Source organism: Anomaloglossus baeobatrachus, chromosome 10, assembly GCF_048569485.1.
Source record: "Anomaloglossus baeobatrachus isolate aAnoBae1 chromosome 10, aAnoBae1.hap1, whole genome shotgun sequence".
NCBI lineage: Eukaryota > Metazoa > Chordata > Amphibia > Anura > Aromobatidae > Anomaloglossus > Anomaloglossus baeobatrachus.
In genome coordinates, this window is record NC_134362.1 from 4,770,884 (window position 1) to 4,789,314 (window position 18,431).

Sequence of the window (18,431 nt, forward strand, 5' to 3'; positions counted from 1 at the left end):
TTTTACATTGATTTTCATCACAAGTATACCAGCCTCATCAGGTGTAAGACATTACACAATAGTGTATGGAGAATGTAAGGTGAAATCTGGAAACATGTACGTTATGCAGCCATAATTCCTGACTGACAAGTCTTGTGCCCGTTCTCCCTGGTGCGGGGGTCACACGTTGGGTGGGGGGCTTTGTGACACATTGCAGTGTCTCTGGTTCTGGTAATTAGCCGTTTCCTCGGCTGTGATGCATTTTTGGCGTCTTTGGTGAAGTCCATCCTTTGTGAGTTTGCTGGGACCGTTGTCCTCGGGCTCAGCCGTTACGATGCCTGTCCCTTGGCCGCGCCACGCTTGGCTGGCAGCAGCTGCAGACGCCACTAATATGGAATTCTAATAAAAAGAAATGGAGACTTTCTCCTAATGTTGTGCTGCAGCCGGGCGTGTCCTGTAAATACAGGGCCCTGATTAGCGCCGTGCGGCAGCAGCCAATGGGAAGGGAGGGATCCCAGCAAGGAACGCTCCTCGCCTCTGGCACAACCTCAGAGGAAGGAATTACTGGAGATTTTATTTTACTGGCTGCAATTACATGACTATATCGAGGTAATCAGCAATGTTATTACACAGCCGCCCCATCCCATGGTAATCCCACACTGCCCCATCCCATGGTAATCCCACACTGCCCCATCCCATGGTGATCCCACACTGCCCCATCCCATGGTGATCCCACACTGCCCCATCCCATGGTAATCCCACACTGCCCCATCCCATGGTAATCCCACACTGCCCCATCCCATGGTAATCCCACACTGCCCCATCCCATGGTAATCCCACACTGCCCCATCCCATGGTAATCCCACACTGCCCCATCCCATGGTAATCCCACACTGCTCCATCCCATGGTAATCCCACACTGCTCCATCCCATGGTGATCCCACACTGCCCCATCCCATGGTGATCCCACACTGCCCCATCCCATGGTGATCCCACACTGCCCCATCCCATGGTGATCCCACACTGCCCCATCCCATGGTAATCCCACACTGCTCCATCCCATGGTGATCCCACACTGCCCCATCCCATGGTGATCCCACACTGCCCCATCCCATGGTAATCCCACACTGCCCCATCCCATGGTAATCCCACACTGCCCCATCCCATGGTAATCCCACACTGCCCCATCCCATGGTAATCCCACACTGCCCCATCCCATGGTAATCCCACACTGCCCCATCCCATGGTAATCCCACACTGCCCCATCCCATGGTAATCCCACACTGCTCCATCCCATGGTAATCCCACACTGCTCCATCCCATGGTGATCCCACACTGCCCCATCCCATGGTAATCCCGCACTGCCCCATCCCATGGTAATCCCACACTGCCCCATCCCATGGTAATCCCACACTGCCCCATCCCATGGTGATCCCGCACTGCTCCATCCCATGGTGATCCCGCACTGCCCCATCCCATGGTAATCCCACACTGCCCCATCCCATGGTAATCCCACACTGCCCCATCCAATGGTAATCTTACACTGCCCCATCCCATGGTAATCCCACACTGCCCCATCCCATGGTAATCCCGCACTGCTCCATCCCATGGTGATCCCGCACTGCTCCATCCCATGGTGATCCCGCACTGCCCCATCCCATGGTAATCCCACACTGCCCCATCCCATGGTAATCCCACACTGCCCCATCCCATGGTAATCCCACACTGCCCCATCCCATGGTAATCCCACACTGCCCCATCCCATGGTGATCCCGCACTGCTCCATCCCATGGTGATCCCGCACTGCCCCATCCCATGGTAATCCCACACTGCCCCATCCCATGGTAATCCCACACTGCCCCATTCCATGGTAATCCCACACTGCCCATCCCATGATAATCCCACACTGCCCATCCCATGATAATCCCACACTGCCCCATCACATGGTAATCCCTGATGTGTTGGGTTGTCGGATATTGCAGATTACTTCCATACCTGTAGTAGAGGAGAATATTTTGTGATTTGCAGCTGCCCCCGCTGCTTTCTCTGCCCTGACCCTGGGGTCGTCTCTCGCCCTCCGGTTTGATGTGTTACAGATATTGTCGCACCTTGTAGCTCACACAGATTTATTTCAGACAATTTTGACTTCCAAAAATCAGATATCGCCGTGCACCCAAACAAGAATTTCTGACCACATAAGGGGTGTCCCTGTGCTCAGGAGAAATTGCACCACCCTATGCCGTCCACTTTCACTTGCAAAAAGGAAAATGTTGGGGCTAAAAACGTCATAAAACATCCTTTTTAAATTTCACAGTGCAATGTTTTAAAATTCTGTGAAGCACCTGCAGGTTCAAAATGCTCCTCCCCCGTAGATAAACTCCTGAAGGGGTGACATTTCCAGAATGGGGTCACTTGTGGGGGAGCTCCACTGTTCAGGCACATCAGGGGGTCTCTAAATGCGACATGGTGTTTGCTAATGATTCCAGACAATTTTGTGTTACAAAAGTGAAATGGCGCGCCGTCTCTTCTGAGCCCTGCTGTGCGCCCAAACAGTAGATCTCCACCACATATGGGGTATCCCTGTACTCAGGAGAAATTGTACTGTCCATATTCTGGAGTTTTACTTGTGAAAACGCAAACGTTGGGGCTAAAGCAACATTTTGTATGTGGGTAAAGTAAAATATTCCTTTTTTTCTGGCACATTGCTTTAATTACTGTGACGCACCTGAAGGGTTAATAATCTTGGATGTGGTTCTGAGCAGTGTGAGGGGGCAGTTTTTAGAATGGGGTCACTTTTGGTATTTTTTAACATTGGCCTCTCAGAGTCCCTTCATATATGTTTTAGTTCCTAAAAGTTTGGGGGTAAATTCTGTTGGAGACCTGAGAATCGCTGATGAACTTTGACCCTTCTGTTTGATAAATGGCACTGATGTAAAGTGCGGAGCGGGGGCTGGGATTTATCTATTCTGGGTGACACAAGGCTCGGGTGCAGAAAGAGTCAAATAAACCGAAATCCTACCGAATAACGGGAAGTAACAGCAAAATGACCAAAACAACCTAAAGTTCTCCTCACCCCGAGTATCTCAGGCACAACTTATACCACCAGCTCCTGATGAAGGGGGGCGCCAAGAACCCTGCATCAGGGGCGGAATAAAATGAACAGCGGCCCCCAAATTAAATAGAAAAACACAATAAACCCAAATCATCATTTTACAGTGCCCGTGGTCCTCATCACAATGACAGTGCACTCCTCGGGGGGGACACTGCAGAATAGGCAAAGAGGCCCCCACCACTATATTCCACTATGTCCATGAGGTCCGATATGTCCCGAAACATAATCTCACAATCACCGGGATCCGCGCAAGCTCCAGACTAAAGCCTGCTTTACACGTTGCAATTTCGCATACGATTTCATATGTGATTTGCAATGCCCCCATCGTATGTGTGGCACGTTCAATTTTGTCGAATGTGCAGCACAAACGATTAACCCCGTCACACGTACTTACCCGTCCATACGACCTCGATGTGGGCGGCGAATGTCCACTTCCTGGAGTGGGAGGGACGTTCGGCGTCACATCGACGTCACGCGGCGGCTGGCCAATAGAAGCGGAGGGGCGGAGCTGAGCGGGACGTAGACATCACGCCCACCTCCTTCCTTCCGCATTGTGGGCCGGGAGCCGCAGGACGCAGGTGAGATCTGTCACACGCTGCGATGTGTGCTGCCCTGGGTACGATGAACAATCTGACGTGCAGTTCTAGAGACAGGTACGATGCGTGTGCGATGGACGTTTTACCGCTCAATCACAATCGCACGTCGCTGTCACACGCTGCAATGTACCTTACAATGCCGGATGTGCGTCACTTACCACGTGACCCCACCCACACATCGTAAGATACATTGCAGCGTGTAAAGCGGGCTTTAGACTGGAAAATGAAGACCGGTCATTAACAAACAGTGGCTCAGTCTTTCAGGGGTTAAAAGTGATGAAACTTGCGTTTTATCTGAGCACTCACATATTATCCCTCAGCACACACTACTTATTCTACAGCACTCTCCTAATGTCTTAGAGAACCCCTTTATTATCCGGAGCTCTCCCTTATTATACCAGGGCTCTCCCTTATTATCCCGGAGCTCTCACTTATTATACCAGGACACTCCCTTATTATCCCGGAGCTCTCACTTATTATACCAGGACACTCCCTTATTATACCAGAGCTCTCACTTATTATACCAGGACACTCCCTTACTATCCCGGAGCTCTCACTTATTATACCAGGACATTCCCTTATTATCCCAGAGCTCTCACTTATTATACCAGGACACTCCCTTATTATCCCAGAGCTCTCACTTATTATACCAGGACACTCCCTTACTATCCCGGAGCTCTCACTTATTATACCAGGACATTCCCTTATTATCCCAGAGCTCTCACTTATTATACCAGGACATTCCCTTATTATCCCAGAGCTCTCACTTATTATACCAGGACACTCCCTTACTATCCCGGAGCTCTCACTTATTATACCAGGACATTCCCTTATTATCCCAGAGCTCTCACTTATTATCCTGGACCGCTCCTTTCTTATCCCGTAGCTCTCCCTTATTATCACAGAGCTCTCCCTCATTATCCTGGACCGCTCCCTTATTATCCGGAGCACTCCCTTCTTATCCCGGAGCTCTCCCTTATTATCCTGGAGCTCTCCCTTCTTATCCCGGAGCTCTCCCTTCTTATCCCGGAGCGCTCCCTTATTATCACAGAGCTCTCCCTCATTATCCTGGACCGCTCCCTTGTTACCCGGAGCACTCCCTTCTTATCTCGGAGCACTCCCTTCTTATCCCGGAGCTCTCCCTTATTATCCCGGAGCGCTCCCTTATTATCACAGAGCTCTCCCTCATTATCCTGGACCGCTCCCTTGTTACCCGGAGCACTCCCTTCTTATCTCGGAGCACTCCCTTCTTATCCCGGAGCTCTCCCTTATTATCCCGGAGCGCTCCCTTATTATCTCTGTCCCTGCACTGAATATCGCACAGCACCTTATATGTCTGTACACATTATATTCTTGTCTGCGTTGTTTTCCTGTATTTATGGTGCCACTTTAGGCTCCTCTTATTAGTTGGAGGCTCTGTAGTATCTATGGAAACAATGCTGGTACCATGAGCGGCGCTGGGAGTCCTCTTTTCTTCTCTGTTAGCAGCCTCTTTTGTGTGTTTTGTGGCTGCTGGGAGTGATCCGGGCACTACACTCAGTGTAACAAGTGCGCTCTTAGTGCTCATTGTTCCTGTCCTCAGCAGTATTTATGGCAGATGAAGGACACTATCCGTCCGCAGCCTCCATCAGCGCAGCCCCTCACAATGACTTGCACGGCAATCTGTTTGCCATTTCCACAATTATACCCCCATAATTGGCTATATGCATGTATAATAAGCCATGAGACGCCGCATGATGCTGCCGATGTGATCATCAGAAAACAGGCGCGTTATAGTTAACCCCCTGCAAGTCCCATTCATGGACATTTATGCCTTAATGCTCCATTATAATGTCTAAGTGTCTGCACAATGGTGCTGGGAACATTACCGTACATTGTGCTAATGCCACTAACGATGTGTTTATTATTTATGATATTGTGATGTCGCTCGCGGGGTCATTAGAGCAGAATGGTGCCGAGACTTTCTCAATATGGTCACCGGATACAGGATCTCACTCGCTAGCTCCTCGATATGTAGACCCAGCGCCCCCTAGGAAAGGAAAGCCACCAACCTGCATGTAGAGCAAGAGAGCGCCATTACTGGGCGGGCATCAGTACAGCAGCCATGGGTCCCAGACTCGCCAGCGCCCCCCACTGGCTGCCAGCCATTCAGAGACTGTGAGCGCCCCCCCACTGGCTTCGAGCCATTCAAAGACTGCGAGCGCCCCACACTGGCTGCGAGCCATTCAGAGACTGCGAGCGCCCCACACTGGCTGCGAGCCATTCAGAGACTGCGAGCGCCCCACACTGGCTGCGAGCCATTCAGAGACTGCGAGCGCCCCCCACTGGCTGCGAGCCATTCAGAGACTGCGAGCACCCCCCACTGGCTGCAAGCCATTCAGAGACTGCCAGCGCCCCCCACTGGCTGCGAGCCATTCAGAGACTGCGAGCACCCCCCACTGGCTGCAAGCCATTCAGAGACTGCGAGCGCCCCCCACTGGCTGCGAGCCATTCAGAGACTGCGAGCACCCCCCACTGGCTGCGAGCCATTCAGAGACTGCGAGCGCCCCACACTGGCTGCGAGCCATTCAGAGACTGTGAGCGCCCCCCACTGGCTGCCAGCCATTCAGAGACTGCGAGCGCCCCCCACTGGCTGCGAGCCATTCAGAGACTGTGAGCGCCCCCCACTGGCTGCCAGCCATTCAGAGACTGCGAGCGCCCCACACTGGCTGCGAGCCATTCAGAGACTGCGAGCGCCCCACACTGGCTGCGAGCCATTCAGAGACTGCGAGCGCCCCACACTGGCTGCGAGCCATTCAGAGACTGTGAGCGCCCCCCACTGGCTGCGAGCCATTCAGAGACTGCGAGCGCCCCACACTGGCTGCGAGCCATTCAGAGACTGCGAGCACCCCCCACTGGCTGCGAGCCATTCAGAGACTGCGAGCACCCCCCACTGACTGCCAGCCATTCAAAGACTGTGAGCGCCCCCCACTGGCTGCCAGCCATTCAGAGACTGCGAGCGCCCCACACTGGCTGCGAGCCATTCAGAGACTGCGAGCGCCCCCCACTGGCTGCGAGCCATTCAGAGACTGCGAGCGCCCCCCACTGGCTGCGAGCCATTCAGAGACTGCGAGCGCCCCACACTGGCTGCGAGCCATTCAGAGACTGCGAGCGCCCCCCACTGGCTTCGAGCCATTCAAAGACTGCGAGCGCCCCACACTGGCTGCAAGCCATTCAGAGACTGCGAGCGCCCCCCACTGGCTGCAAGCCATTCAGAGACTGCCAGCGCCCCCCACTGGCTGTAAGCCATTCAGAGACTGCCAGCGCCCCCCACTGGCTGCAAGCCATTCAGAGACTGCCAGCGCCCCCCACTGGCTGCGAGCCATTCAGAGACTGCGAGCGCCCCACACTGGCTGCGAGCCATTCAGAGACTGCGAGCGCCCCCCACTGGCTGCGAGCCATTCAGAGACTGCCAGCGCCCCCCACTGGCTGCGAGCCATTCAGAGACTGCGAGCGCCCCCCACTGGCTGCGAGCCATTCAGAGACTGCCAGCGCCCCCCACTGGCTGCGAGCCATTCAGAGACTGCCAGCGCCCCCCACTGGCTGCAAGCCATTCAGAGACTGCGAGCGCCCCCCACTGGCTGCGAGCCATTCAGAGACTGCGAGCGCCCCCCACTGGCTGCGAGCCATTCAGAGACTGCCAGCGCCCCCCACTGGCTGCGAGCCATTCAGAGACTGCCAGCGCCCCCCACTGGCTGCGAGCCATTGCGCCCCCCACTGGCTGCGAGCCATTCAGAGACTGCGAGCGCCCCACACTGGCTGCGAGCCATTCAGAGACTGCCAGCGCCCCCCACTGGCTGCGAGCCATTCAGAGACTGCCAGCGCCCCCCACTGGCTGCGAGCCATTGCGCCCCCCACTGGCTGCGAGCCATTCAGAGACTGCGAGCGCCCCACACTGGCTGCGAGCCATTCAGAGACTGTGAGCGCCCCCCACTGGCTGCCAGCCATTCAGAGACTGCCAGCGCCCCCCACTGGCTGCGAGCCATTCAGAGACTGTGAGCGCCCCCCACTGGCTGCCAGCCATTCAGAGACTGTGAGCGCCCCCCACTGGCTGCGAGCCATTCAGAGACTGTGAGCGCCCCCCACTGGCTGCGAGCCATTCAGAGACTGCGAGCGCCCCCCACTGGCTTCGAGCCATTCAAAGACTGCGAGCGCCCCACACTGGCTGCAAGCCATTCAGAGACTGCGAGCGCCCCCCACTGGCTGCAAGCCATTCAGAGACTGCCAGCGCCCCCCACTGGCTGCAAGCCATTCAGAGACTGCCAGCGCCCCCCACTGGCTGCAAGCCATTCAGAGACTGCCAGCGCCCCCCACTGGCTGCGAGCCATTCAGAGACTGCGAGCGCCCCACACTGGCTGCGAGCCATTCAGAGACTGCGAGCGCCCCCCACTGGCTGCGAGCCATTCAGAGACTGCCAGCGCCCCCCACTGGCTGCGAGCCATTCAGAGACTGCGAGCGCCCCCCACTGGCTGCCAGCCATTCAGAGACTGCCAGCGCCCCCCACTGGCTGCGAGCCATTCAGAGACTGCCAGCGCCCCCCACTGGCTGCAAGCCATTCAGAGACTGCGAGCGCCCCCCACTGGCTGCGAGCCATTCAGAGACTGCGAGCGCCCCCCACTGGCTGCGAGCCATTCAGAGACTGCCAGCGCCCCCCACTGGCTGCGAGCCATTCAGAGACTGCCAGCGCCCCCCACTGGCTGCGAGCCATTGCGCCCCCCACTGGCTGCGAGCCATTCAGAGACTGCGAGCGCCCCACACTGGCTGCGAGCCATTCAGAGACTGCCAGCGCCCCCCACTGGCTGCGAGCCATTCAGAGACTGCCAGCGCCCCCCACTGGCTGCGAGCCATTGCGCCCCCCACTGGCTGCGAGCCATTCAGAGACTGCGAGCGCCCCACACTGGCTGCGAGCCATTCAGAGACTGTGAGCGCCCCCCACTGGCTGCCAGCCATTCAGAGACTGTGAGCGCCCCCCACTGGCTGCGAGCCATTCAGAGACTGTGAGCGCCCCCCACTGGCTGCCAGCCATTCAGAGACTGCCAGCGCCCCCCACTGGCTGCGAGCCATTCAGAGACTGTGAGCGCCCCCCACTGGCTGCCAGCCATTCAGAGACTGTGAGCGCCCCCCACTGGCTGCGAGCCATTCAGAGACTGTGAGCGCCCCCCACTGGCTGCGAGCCATTCAGAGACTGTGAGCGCCCCCCACTGGCTGCGAGCCATTCAGAGACTGCGAGTGCCCCCCACTGGCTGCGAGCCATTCAGAGACTGCGAGCGCCCCACACTGGCTGCGAGCCATTCAGAGACTGCGAGCGCCCCACACTGGCTGCGAGCCATTGAAAGACTGTGAGCGCCCCACACTGGACCGCACTGAGCGTACCTGAGCACTGTGCGTACCCGAGCACTGAGCATACCCGAGCAATGAGCGCACCTGAGCACCGAGCACTGTGTGTACCCAAGCACTGAGCGCACCTGAGCACCGAGCGTACCCGAGCATTGTGTGTACCCGAGCACTGAGCGTACCCGAGCACCGAGCGTACCTGGGCACATCAATGCTCGCTGCAGTGGACACTGACTCGTCTGGTGCGAGCCCGGACTGCACTGTGTGGCTTCGCTCATCGCTATGCACCAAGGTTTCTTACCGCTCAGTTTCCTCTCATTTTATTTTTTAAGCCTCTTAAATGTAGAGTTTAGAAATAAATGATCTCTTCCGCCTGCGCTTATGACCGTCCTCTGAGGAGGCAGCATGGCGGCTTGTGACCGTCCTCTGAGCAGGCAGCATGGCGGCTTGTGACCGTCCTCTGAGGAGGCAGCATGGCGGCTTGTGACCGTCCTCTGAGGAGGCAGCATGGCGGCTTGTGACCGTCCTCTGAGGAGGCAGCATGGCGGCTTGTGACCGTCCTCTGAGGAGGCAGCATGGCGGCTTGTGACCGTCCTCTGAGGAGGCAGCATGGCGGCTTGTGACCGTCCTCTGAGGAGGCAGCATGGCGGCTTGTGACCGTCCTCTGAGGAGGCAGCATGGCGGCTTGTGACCGTCCTCTGAGGAGGCAGCATGGCGGCTTGTCACCATTCTCTGACGTGGACACATGTCACCCTTCATGATTAGCCGTGCCAGAGGCGTCCTGCTGTGGAGTCTTCACGTGGTCGTCCTCCGCTGCCTCTCATGACGGGGGGGGCGGTCTGCCGCCTCTCATACATGATGGGGGGCGTTGCCTCTCATATATGACGGGGGGCCGCCGCCTCTCATACATGATGGGGGGCATTGCCTTTCATACATGACGGGGGGCGCCTCTCATACATGACGGGGGGCGCCTCTCATACATGACGGGGGGCGCCTCTCATACATGACGGGGGGCGCCTCTCATACATGACAGGGGGGCGCCGCTTTTCATACATGACGGGGGGCCGCTGCGTCCCCGAGAATCTATGAGCTTTATTGTAATCCCCTCAGGAAATGATTATAGTGAGATCTTTTTTGTAGTAATCATGTTTTTGGATTGCTTATTCAGGTGGGAGCTGCGGCCGCAGAGCATCGCACTAAGAAATGGTACCAGTGAATTTATAGTGTGGGCGAGGCCTGAATCCAGCACAATATGTAGCAGATAAACGTCCCATCCTGCACCGGGCGCACAGGGGATAGATAAAGTCTACACACCCCCGTTACAATCCCAGGTTTTCTCATGGCAGTTATTCCAGGAAGAATCTCCTGTGAATTTGTGCTGCGCTCGGTCTTTTCGGGTCGGGGTCTTTTCGGGTCGGGGTCTCACATCTATGTCTGCTGCGTCTGCTTGTAGATACAGGTAAAATATATCTTTGTACCGTGTTAGCCAATAGAGATAAAATATAAATAAATATTTATGGCCACAGCAGTCTGCCCCCTCCATAGTGATGGTTCTGCTTCACGTCACTTGTCTTATCACTGCCCCATTCTAGGTCCTGTTGTGTATAAATATGTGACTCCAGATTTTGTGCTATATTGAGCCTGATGAAGAGTCCGGAGGAGTCAGGAGCCGCGATTATCACCATCTATTCAGTTTGCTTGTAGCTCCACATCTGTCACATCACTTCCGGTCTTGCAGTTCCTTCCGTCTTTATCCAGAGTGAATGGTGGAGAGGGATCTGATTGCTCTCTGATCCACCACTGTATGATATCTGTGTCCTGAGGACAGACCTCTGACAGAGCGGTGCCTGCTCATGTGATGGATGGTCCCCTGCATCCAGGATGATGGGCAGGTGTGGGCCTCACTGACAGAGCGGTGCCTGCTCATATGATGGATGGTCCCCTGCATCCAGGATGATTGGCAGGTGTGGGCCTCACTGACAGTGCTGGGGTTCAGGGTGGGCTAGGGGGTGGCCTCAGTGACTATGCTCCTCGGGAGACTATTCTCTGTATCCAGGATGATTGGCAGGTGTGGGCCTCACTGACAGAGCTGGGGTTCAGGGTGGGCTAGGGGGTGGCCTCAGTGACTATGCTCCTCGGCAGACTATTCTCTGTATCCAGGATGATTGGCAGGTGTGGGCCTCACTGACAGAGCTGGGGTTCAGGGTGGGCTGGGGGGTGGCCTCAGTGACTATGCTCCTCGGGAGACTATTCTCTGTATCCAGGATGATTGGCAGGTGTGGGCCTCACTGACAGAGCTGGGGTTCAGGGTGGGCTGGGGGGTGGCCTCAGTGACTATGCCCCTCGGGAGACTATCAGCTGTATCCAGGATGATTGGCAGGTGTGGGCCTCAGTGACAGTGCTGGGGTTCAGGGTGGGCTAGGGGGTGGCCTCAGTGACTATGCTCCGCGGGAGACTATTCTCTGTATCCAGGATGATTGGCAGGTGTGGGCCTCAGTGACAGTGCTGGGCTTCAGGGAGGGCTGGGGGGGGGTGGCCTCAGTGACTATGCCCCTCGGGAGACTATCAGCTGTATCCAGGATGATTGGCAGGTGTGGGCCTCAGTGACAGTGCTGGGGTTCAGGGTGGGCTAGGGGGTGGCCTCAGTGACTATGCTCCTCGGGAGACTATTCTCTGTATCCAGGATGATTGGCAGGTGTGGGCCTCACTGACAGAGCTGGGGTTCAGGGTGGGCTAGGGGGTGGCCTCAGTGACTATGCCCCTCGGGAGACTATCAGCTGTATCCAGGATGATTGGCAGGTGTGGGCCTCAGTGACAGTGCTGGGCTTCAGGGAGGGCTGGGGGGGAGGGGGTGGCCTCAGTGACTCACAATTAGCCCGCGACCTTGCGGCTTTACTAGATAGGTCAGAGGTCACCCACAGAAGTGACACTGATTGGCTATGCTCAGATTGATGCTGGGGTGAGGGCGATCATCTGGGGGAAGTGGTAAATAGGTGCTGGGACAGCATTTGTGATGAGATATAAAGTGAGCGGCCATTGAAATGTCAGACGTCACCATTGTCCTGACCTCGGCGGAGCAGTACTCGGCAGCACCGCCAACCAGAAAGAGGGGGCGCGCTGTAGTATGAAGGATTACAGAAGGGGGCAGCACAGGACACAGTTCTTATTCCTTTAGGTTTGGTGTTACTGGTAAACCTCTATGATCTGAACACAGCCGGGACCCATCAGCTGGACTGTGTCACCGGTGTGTTCAGGCTGCTGGGCATAAAGCAGCAGGGCAGGCTTGGTGCACTCATGACTGATCCTGTGCTCATGTTAAAGAAAATAAAGCAAGCGTGTTAGAAATGGCAGCGGGTCGGGGATGGCGGGCGCCTCCTCTGCAGCACAGGTCCCCGCTGTGGCTCCTCGGTACTTTGCCGGTTACCGTGTTTGCTGCCTGCAGTGTTCATGTATAACGTTGTCAGTAATGGGGGAGCAGCGCAGAATGTGGGGCGCAGACAATGGCGGGCTGATGTCTGCTAGTAGAAAGTCATTGAGAAGTCCATCATGTGGCCTCCGCTGTTGTGCGGACAGAATGGCGGCTTTGTGTTTGTTTTCCACTGAAGCCTTTATCTTAGATGCGTTTCGGGCCTTTGGAGTAGAAAGAGTTGAGACTTCCATTTGGATGTGAGAGCGAGGTTGAATCTGCGGACATCACAGAGGCGTCTTTCATGTCACCGACCTCCGCTCATTGTCTCATCCTTCAGTTCTCTCCTCCGTTTTTCCTTTTAGCCGAAGACTTTTTTTTTCTGACATTTGAAATGATAAAAAAAAACCTCACAGAAAAGGCTAAATGACGATGGAGCTGTGTGAAGTGCGGACATCTGAGGCTATGTGATGTCTGAGAGAATGGCACAACCGGGGTCTCCGAGAGCGGTCGCCAGCCACGCGATATCCCCTCCAGCCCGGCTGATAATCAATATCATGCAGGAACCCGTATACAGGTCCTATGTGTGTGACGTGTACGGGGGAAGGGGAAAAGGGGGCGAACAGAGGGGAGAGGGCTGATATACAAGCAACGCACAGAAGCCGAGCCATGGGCCAATAATAGTACACAGGAAGTGACATCACCGCTCTACACAAGAAGTGACATCACCGCTCTACACAGGATGTGACATCACCGCTCTACACAAGAAGTGACATCACCGCTCTACACAGGAAGTGACATCACCACTCTACACAAGAAGTGACATCACCACTCTACACAGGAAGTGACATCACCACTCTACACAAGAAGTGACATCACCGCTCTACACAGGATGTGACATCACCGCTCTACACAAGAAGTGACATCACCGCTCTACACAGGATGTGACATCACCGCTCTACACAAGAAGTGACATCACCGCTCTACACAGGATGTGACATCACCACTCTACACAAGAAGTGACATCACCACTCTACACAGGATGTGACATCACCACTCTACACAAGAAGTGACATCACCGCTCTACACAGGATGTGACATCACCACTCTACACAGGATGTGACATCACCGCTCTACACAGGAAGTGACATCACCACTCTACACAAGAAGTGACATCACCGCTCTACACAGGATGTGACATCACCACTCTACACAAGAAGTGACATCACCACTCTACACAGGAAGTGACATCACCACTCTACACAAGAAGTGACATCACCGCTCTACACAGGAAGTGACATCACCGCTCTACACAAGAAGTGACATCACCGCTCTACACAGGAAGTGACATCACCGCTCTACACAGGAAGTGACATCACCGCTCTACACAAGAAGTGACATCACCACTCTAAACAGGATGTGACATCACCGCTCTACACAGGAAGTGACATCACCGCTCTACACAGGAAGTGACATCACCGCTCTACACAAGAAGTGACATCACCGCTCTACACAGGAAGTGACATCACCGCTCTATACAGGAAGTGACATCACCGCTCTACACAAGAAGTGACATCACCGCTGTACACAGGAAGTGACATCACCCCTCTACACAAGAAGTGACATCACCACTCTACACAGGATGTGACATCACCGCTCTACACAGGATGTGACATCACCGCTCTACACAGGAAGTGACATCCCGCTGTACACAGGAAGTTACATCACCGCTGTACACAGGAAGTGACATCACCGCTCTATACAGGAAGTGACATCACCGCTCTACACAGGAAGTGACATAACCGCTGTACACAAGAAGTGACATCACCGCTGTACATAGGAAGTGACATCACCGCTCTACACAAAAAGTGACCTCACCGCTCTGCAGATATCAGTTATAGTACACAAGAAGTGACATCACCGCTCTACACAAAAAGTGACATCACCGCTCTGCAGATATCAGTTATAGTACACAAGAAGTGACATCACTGCTCTACACAGGAAGTGACATCACTGCTCTGCAATATAAGTTATATTACACAGGAGGTGATATCACTGCTCTGCAGATATCAGTTATATTACACAGGAGGTGACATCACTGCTCTGCTGATATCAGTTATATTACACAGGAGGTGACATCACCGCTCTGCAGATATCAGTCATATTACACAGGAGGTGACCACTGCTCTGCAGATATAAGTTATATTACACAGGAGATGACATCACTGCTCTGCAGACATCAGTTATATTACACAGGAGGCGACATCACGGCTCTGCAGATATCAGCTATATTATACAGGAGATGACATCGCCGCTCTGCAGATATCAGTTATATTACACAGGAGATTACATCACTGCTCTGCAGATATCAGTTATATTACACAGGAGATGACATCACTGCTCTGCAGATATCAGTTATATTACACAGGAGGTGACATCACTGCTCTGCAGATATCAGTTATATTACATAGGTGACATCACTGCTCTGCAGATATCAGTTATATTACACAGGAGGTGACATCACTGCTATGCTGAAATCAGTTATATTACATAGGAGGTGACATCACTGCTCTGCTGATATCAGTTATATTACACAGGAAGTGACATCACTGCTATGCTGAAATCAGTTATATTACACAGGAGATGACATCACTGCTCTGCTGATATGTTATATTACACAGGAGGTGACATCACTGCTCTGCTGATATCAGTTATATTACACAGGAGATGACATCACTGCTCTGCTGATATCAGTTATATTACACAGGAAGTGACATCACTGCTTTGCTGATATGTTATATTACACAGGAGGTGACATCACTGCTCTGCTGATATCAGTTATATTACACAGGAGATGACATCACTGCTTTGCTGATATGTTATATTACACAGGAGGTGACATCACTGCTCTGCTGATATCAGTTATATTACACAGGAGATGACATCACTGCTTTGCTGATATGTTATATAACACAGGAGGTGACATCACTGCTCTGCTGATATCAGTTATATTACACAGGAGGTGACATCACTGCTATGCTGATATCAGTTATATTACACAGGACATGACATCACTGCTTTGCTGATATGTTATATTACACAGGAGGTGACATCACTGCTATGCTGATATCAGTTATATTACACAGGAGGTGACATCACTGCTATGCTGATATCAGTTATATTACATAGGAGGTGAAATCACTGCTCTGCAGATATCAGTTATATTACACAGGAGATGACATCACCGCTCTGCTGATATCAGTTATATTACACAGGAGGTGACATCACTGCTATGCTGATATCAGTTATATTACACAGGAGATGACATCACTGCTCTGCAGATATCAGTTATATTACACAGGAGATGACATCACTGCTCTGCAGATATCAGTTATATTACACAGGAGATGACATCACCGCTCTGCAGATATCAGTTATATTACACAGGAGATGACATCACCGCTCTGCAGATATCAGTTATATTACACAGGAGATGACATCACCGCTCTGCAGATATCAGTTATATTACACAGGAGATGACATCACCGCTCTGCAGATATCAGTTATATTACACAGGAGATGACATCACCGCTCTGCAGATATCAGTTATATTACACAGGAGATGACATCACCGCTCTGCAGATATCAGTTATATTATACAGCAGTGACATCACCGCTCTGCAGATATCAGTTATATTATACAGCAGTGACATCACCGCTCTCCAGATATCAGTTATATTACACAGCAGTGACATCACCACTCTGCAGATATCAGTTATATTATACAGCAGTGACATCACCGCTCTCCAGATATCAGTTATATTACACAGGAGGTGACATCACCGCTCTGCAGATATCAGTTATATTACACAGGAGGTGACATCACTGCTATGCTGATATCAGTTATATTACATAGGAGGTGAAATCACTGCTCTGCAGATATCAGTTATATTACACAGGAGATGACATCACCGCTCTGCTGATATCAGTTATATTACACAGGAGGTGACATCACTGCTATGCTGATATCAGTTATATTACACAGGAGATGACATCACTGCTCTGCAGATATCAGTTATATTACACAGGAGATGACATCACTGCTCTGCAGATATCAGTTATATTACACAGGAGATGACATCACCGCTCTGCAGATATCAGTTATATTACACAGCAGTGACATCACCGCTCTGCAGATATCAGTTATATTACACAGGAGATGACATCACCGCTCTGCAGATATCAGTTATATTACACAGGAGATGACATCACCGCTCTGCAGATATCAGTTATATTACACAGGAGATGACATCACCGCTCTGCAGATATCAGTTATATTACACAGCAGTGACATCACCGCTCTGCAGATATCAGTTATATTACACAGGAGATGACATCACCGCTCTGCAGATATCAGTTATATTACACAGGAGATGACATCACCGCTCTGCAGATATCAGTTATAATACACAGGAGGTGACATCACTGCTCTGCTGATATCAGTTATATTACACAGGAGGTCACATATCAGCCCTCTCCAGTTAGATTATTTTGGTTATTTTATGCCACTTCTTTTCATAGTTGTAATTTCTGAAGCTTTTCTGGATTTTTCCTTCCTTTCAGGAACCCCAGAGAGCCTAGCAGAAAAGGAGCGACAACTTTCCACCATGATAACGCAGCTGATCAGCCTCCGAGAGCAGCTTCTGGCCGCCCATGATGAGCAGAAGAAACTGGCAGCTTCCCAAATAGAAAAGCAGCGACAGCAAATGGACCTGGCGCGACAGCAGCAAGAACAAGTGAGTGCCCCCGATCAATGTGAGCCACAGTCCCGTCCACTGCTGACCTGCCATCACAGGGCCATAGTCTGGGGCCACGTTTTCCTGGGCGACTCCTCTCCTTCCGTGGCAGAATGGGTTAAGCAGGAATGAGGGCAGCACCGCTGCCGCCCGTCAATCTTCCCATTATTTTTGCTTGTTTTTTCACTTTCTTTTCATCTCTCTGTAAACGTTACACAATGTCTTATGGGAAACAAAATATATAGAGATGATATTTTATTCCGGCGCTGCGCGTCCCGCAGAACCGTCGTCTCCAACAACAATGCCTGCAAACAACGGGCCCCTGAGCATTAGATCAGACAGACCTTAAATTAATGTGCATTTTTTAGGAATCTGACATTATTACCAGAATTATTTTTTAATTTAAAAAGTATTTTGGCGCGAGGCACGCTCGGCTGCGTGTAATGAGATGTGCGCTTATGGCGGGATGTGACCACGTGCGGGAAGACGGCGGATCCCAAATGATGGAGGTTGTGGAGTGAGGATGTGGCCCCGGCATCCAGAGACGATCCAGTAATTAACTATTGACACTTGTGAATAAGCCGGCACAAATTAATCCTGACACATCTGCAGAAGAGTGATATCTGCAGCGAAACGCAGTAATTATATTTCAAAATGGAAATTAAATGACACTTACAACTAGGTTGTTCTGCTCAATGAAGCGAGCATGTCGCCCATCCAAATAATCAGCAGGAGCCGCGGCCACCACCCCCGCCACAGAGGCGATACCAGCAGTGGAGCGTTATAAGAGGGGCTGATACCAGCACTGGAGCGATATAAGAGGGGCTGATACCAGCACTAGAGCGTAATAAGAGGGGCAGATATCAGCACTGGAGCGTTATAAGAGGGGCTGATATCAGCACTGGAGCGTAATAAGAGGGGCTGATACCAGCACTGGAGCGTTATAAGAGGGGCTGATATCAGCACTGGAGCGTTATAAGAGGGGCTGATACCAGCACTGGAGCGTTATAAGAGGGGCTGATAACAGTGCTGGAGCGTTATAAGAGGGGCAGATATCAGCACTGGAGCGTTATAAGAGGCGCAGATATCAGCACTGGAGAGTAATAAGAGGGGCTGATACCAGCACTGGAGCGTTATAAGAGGGGCTGATATCAGCACTGGAGTGTTAT

The 18,431-nt window shown here is 52.7% G+C and overlaps 1 protein-coding gene across 11 annotated transcripts in view; it reads left to right on the forward strand.

The window, feature by feature from the left end:
• Positions 1-18,431, forward strand: part of SOX6 (SRY-box transcription factor 6) — an 853,991-nt gene that overhangs the window by 606,568 nt on the left and 228,992 nt on the right. For all 11 annotated transcript variants that reach the window (XR_012727417.1, XM_075326979.1, XM_075326980.1 and 8 more), the window contains one exon: positions 17,090-17,262. Coding sequence is in view for 10 of the 11 variants with exons in the window: in XM_075326979.1 (XP_075183094.1) it covers positions 17,090-17,262 (173 nt within the window). In the remaining variant the exon portion in view is untranslated. The remainder of the gene's footprint in view (positions 1-17,089; positions 17,263-18,431) is intronic.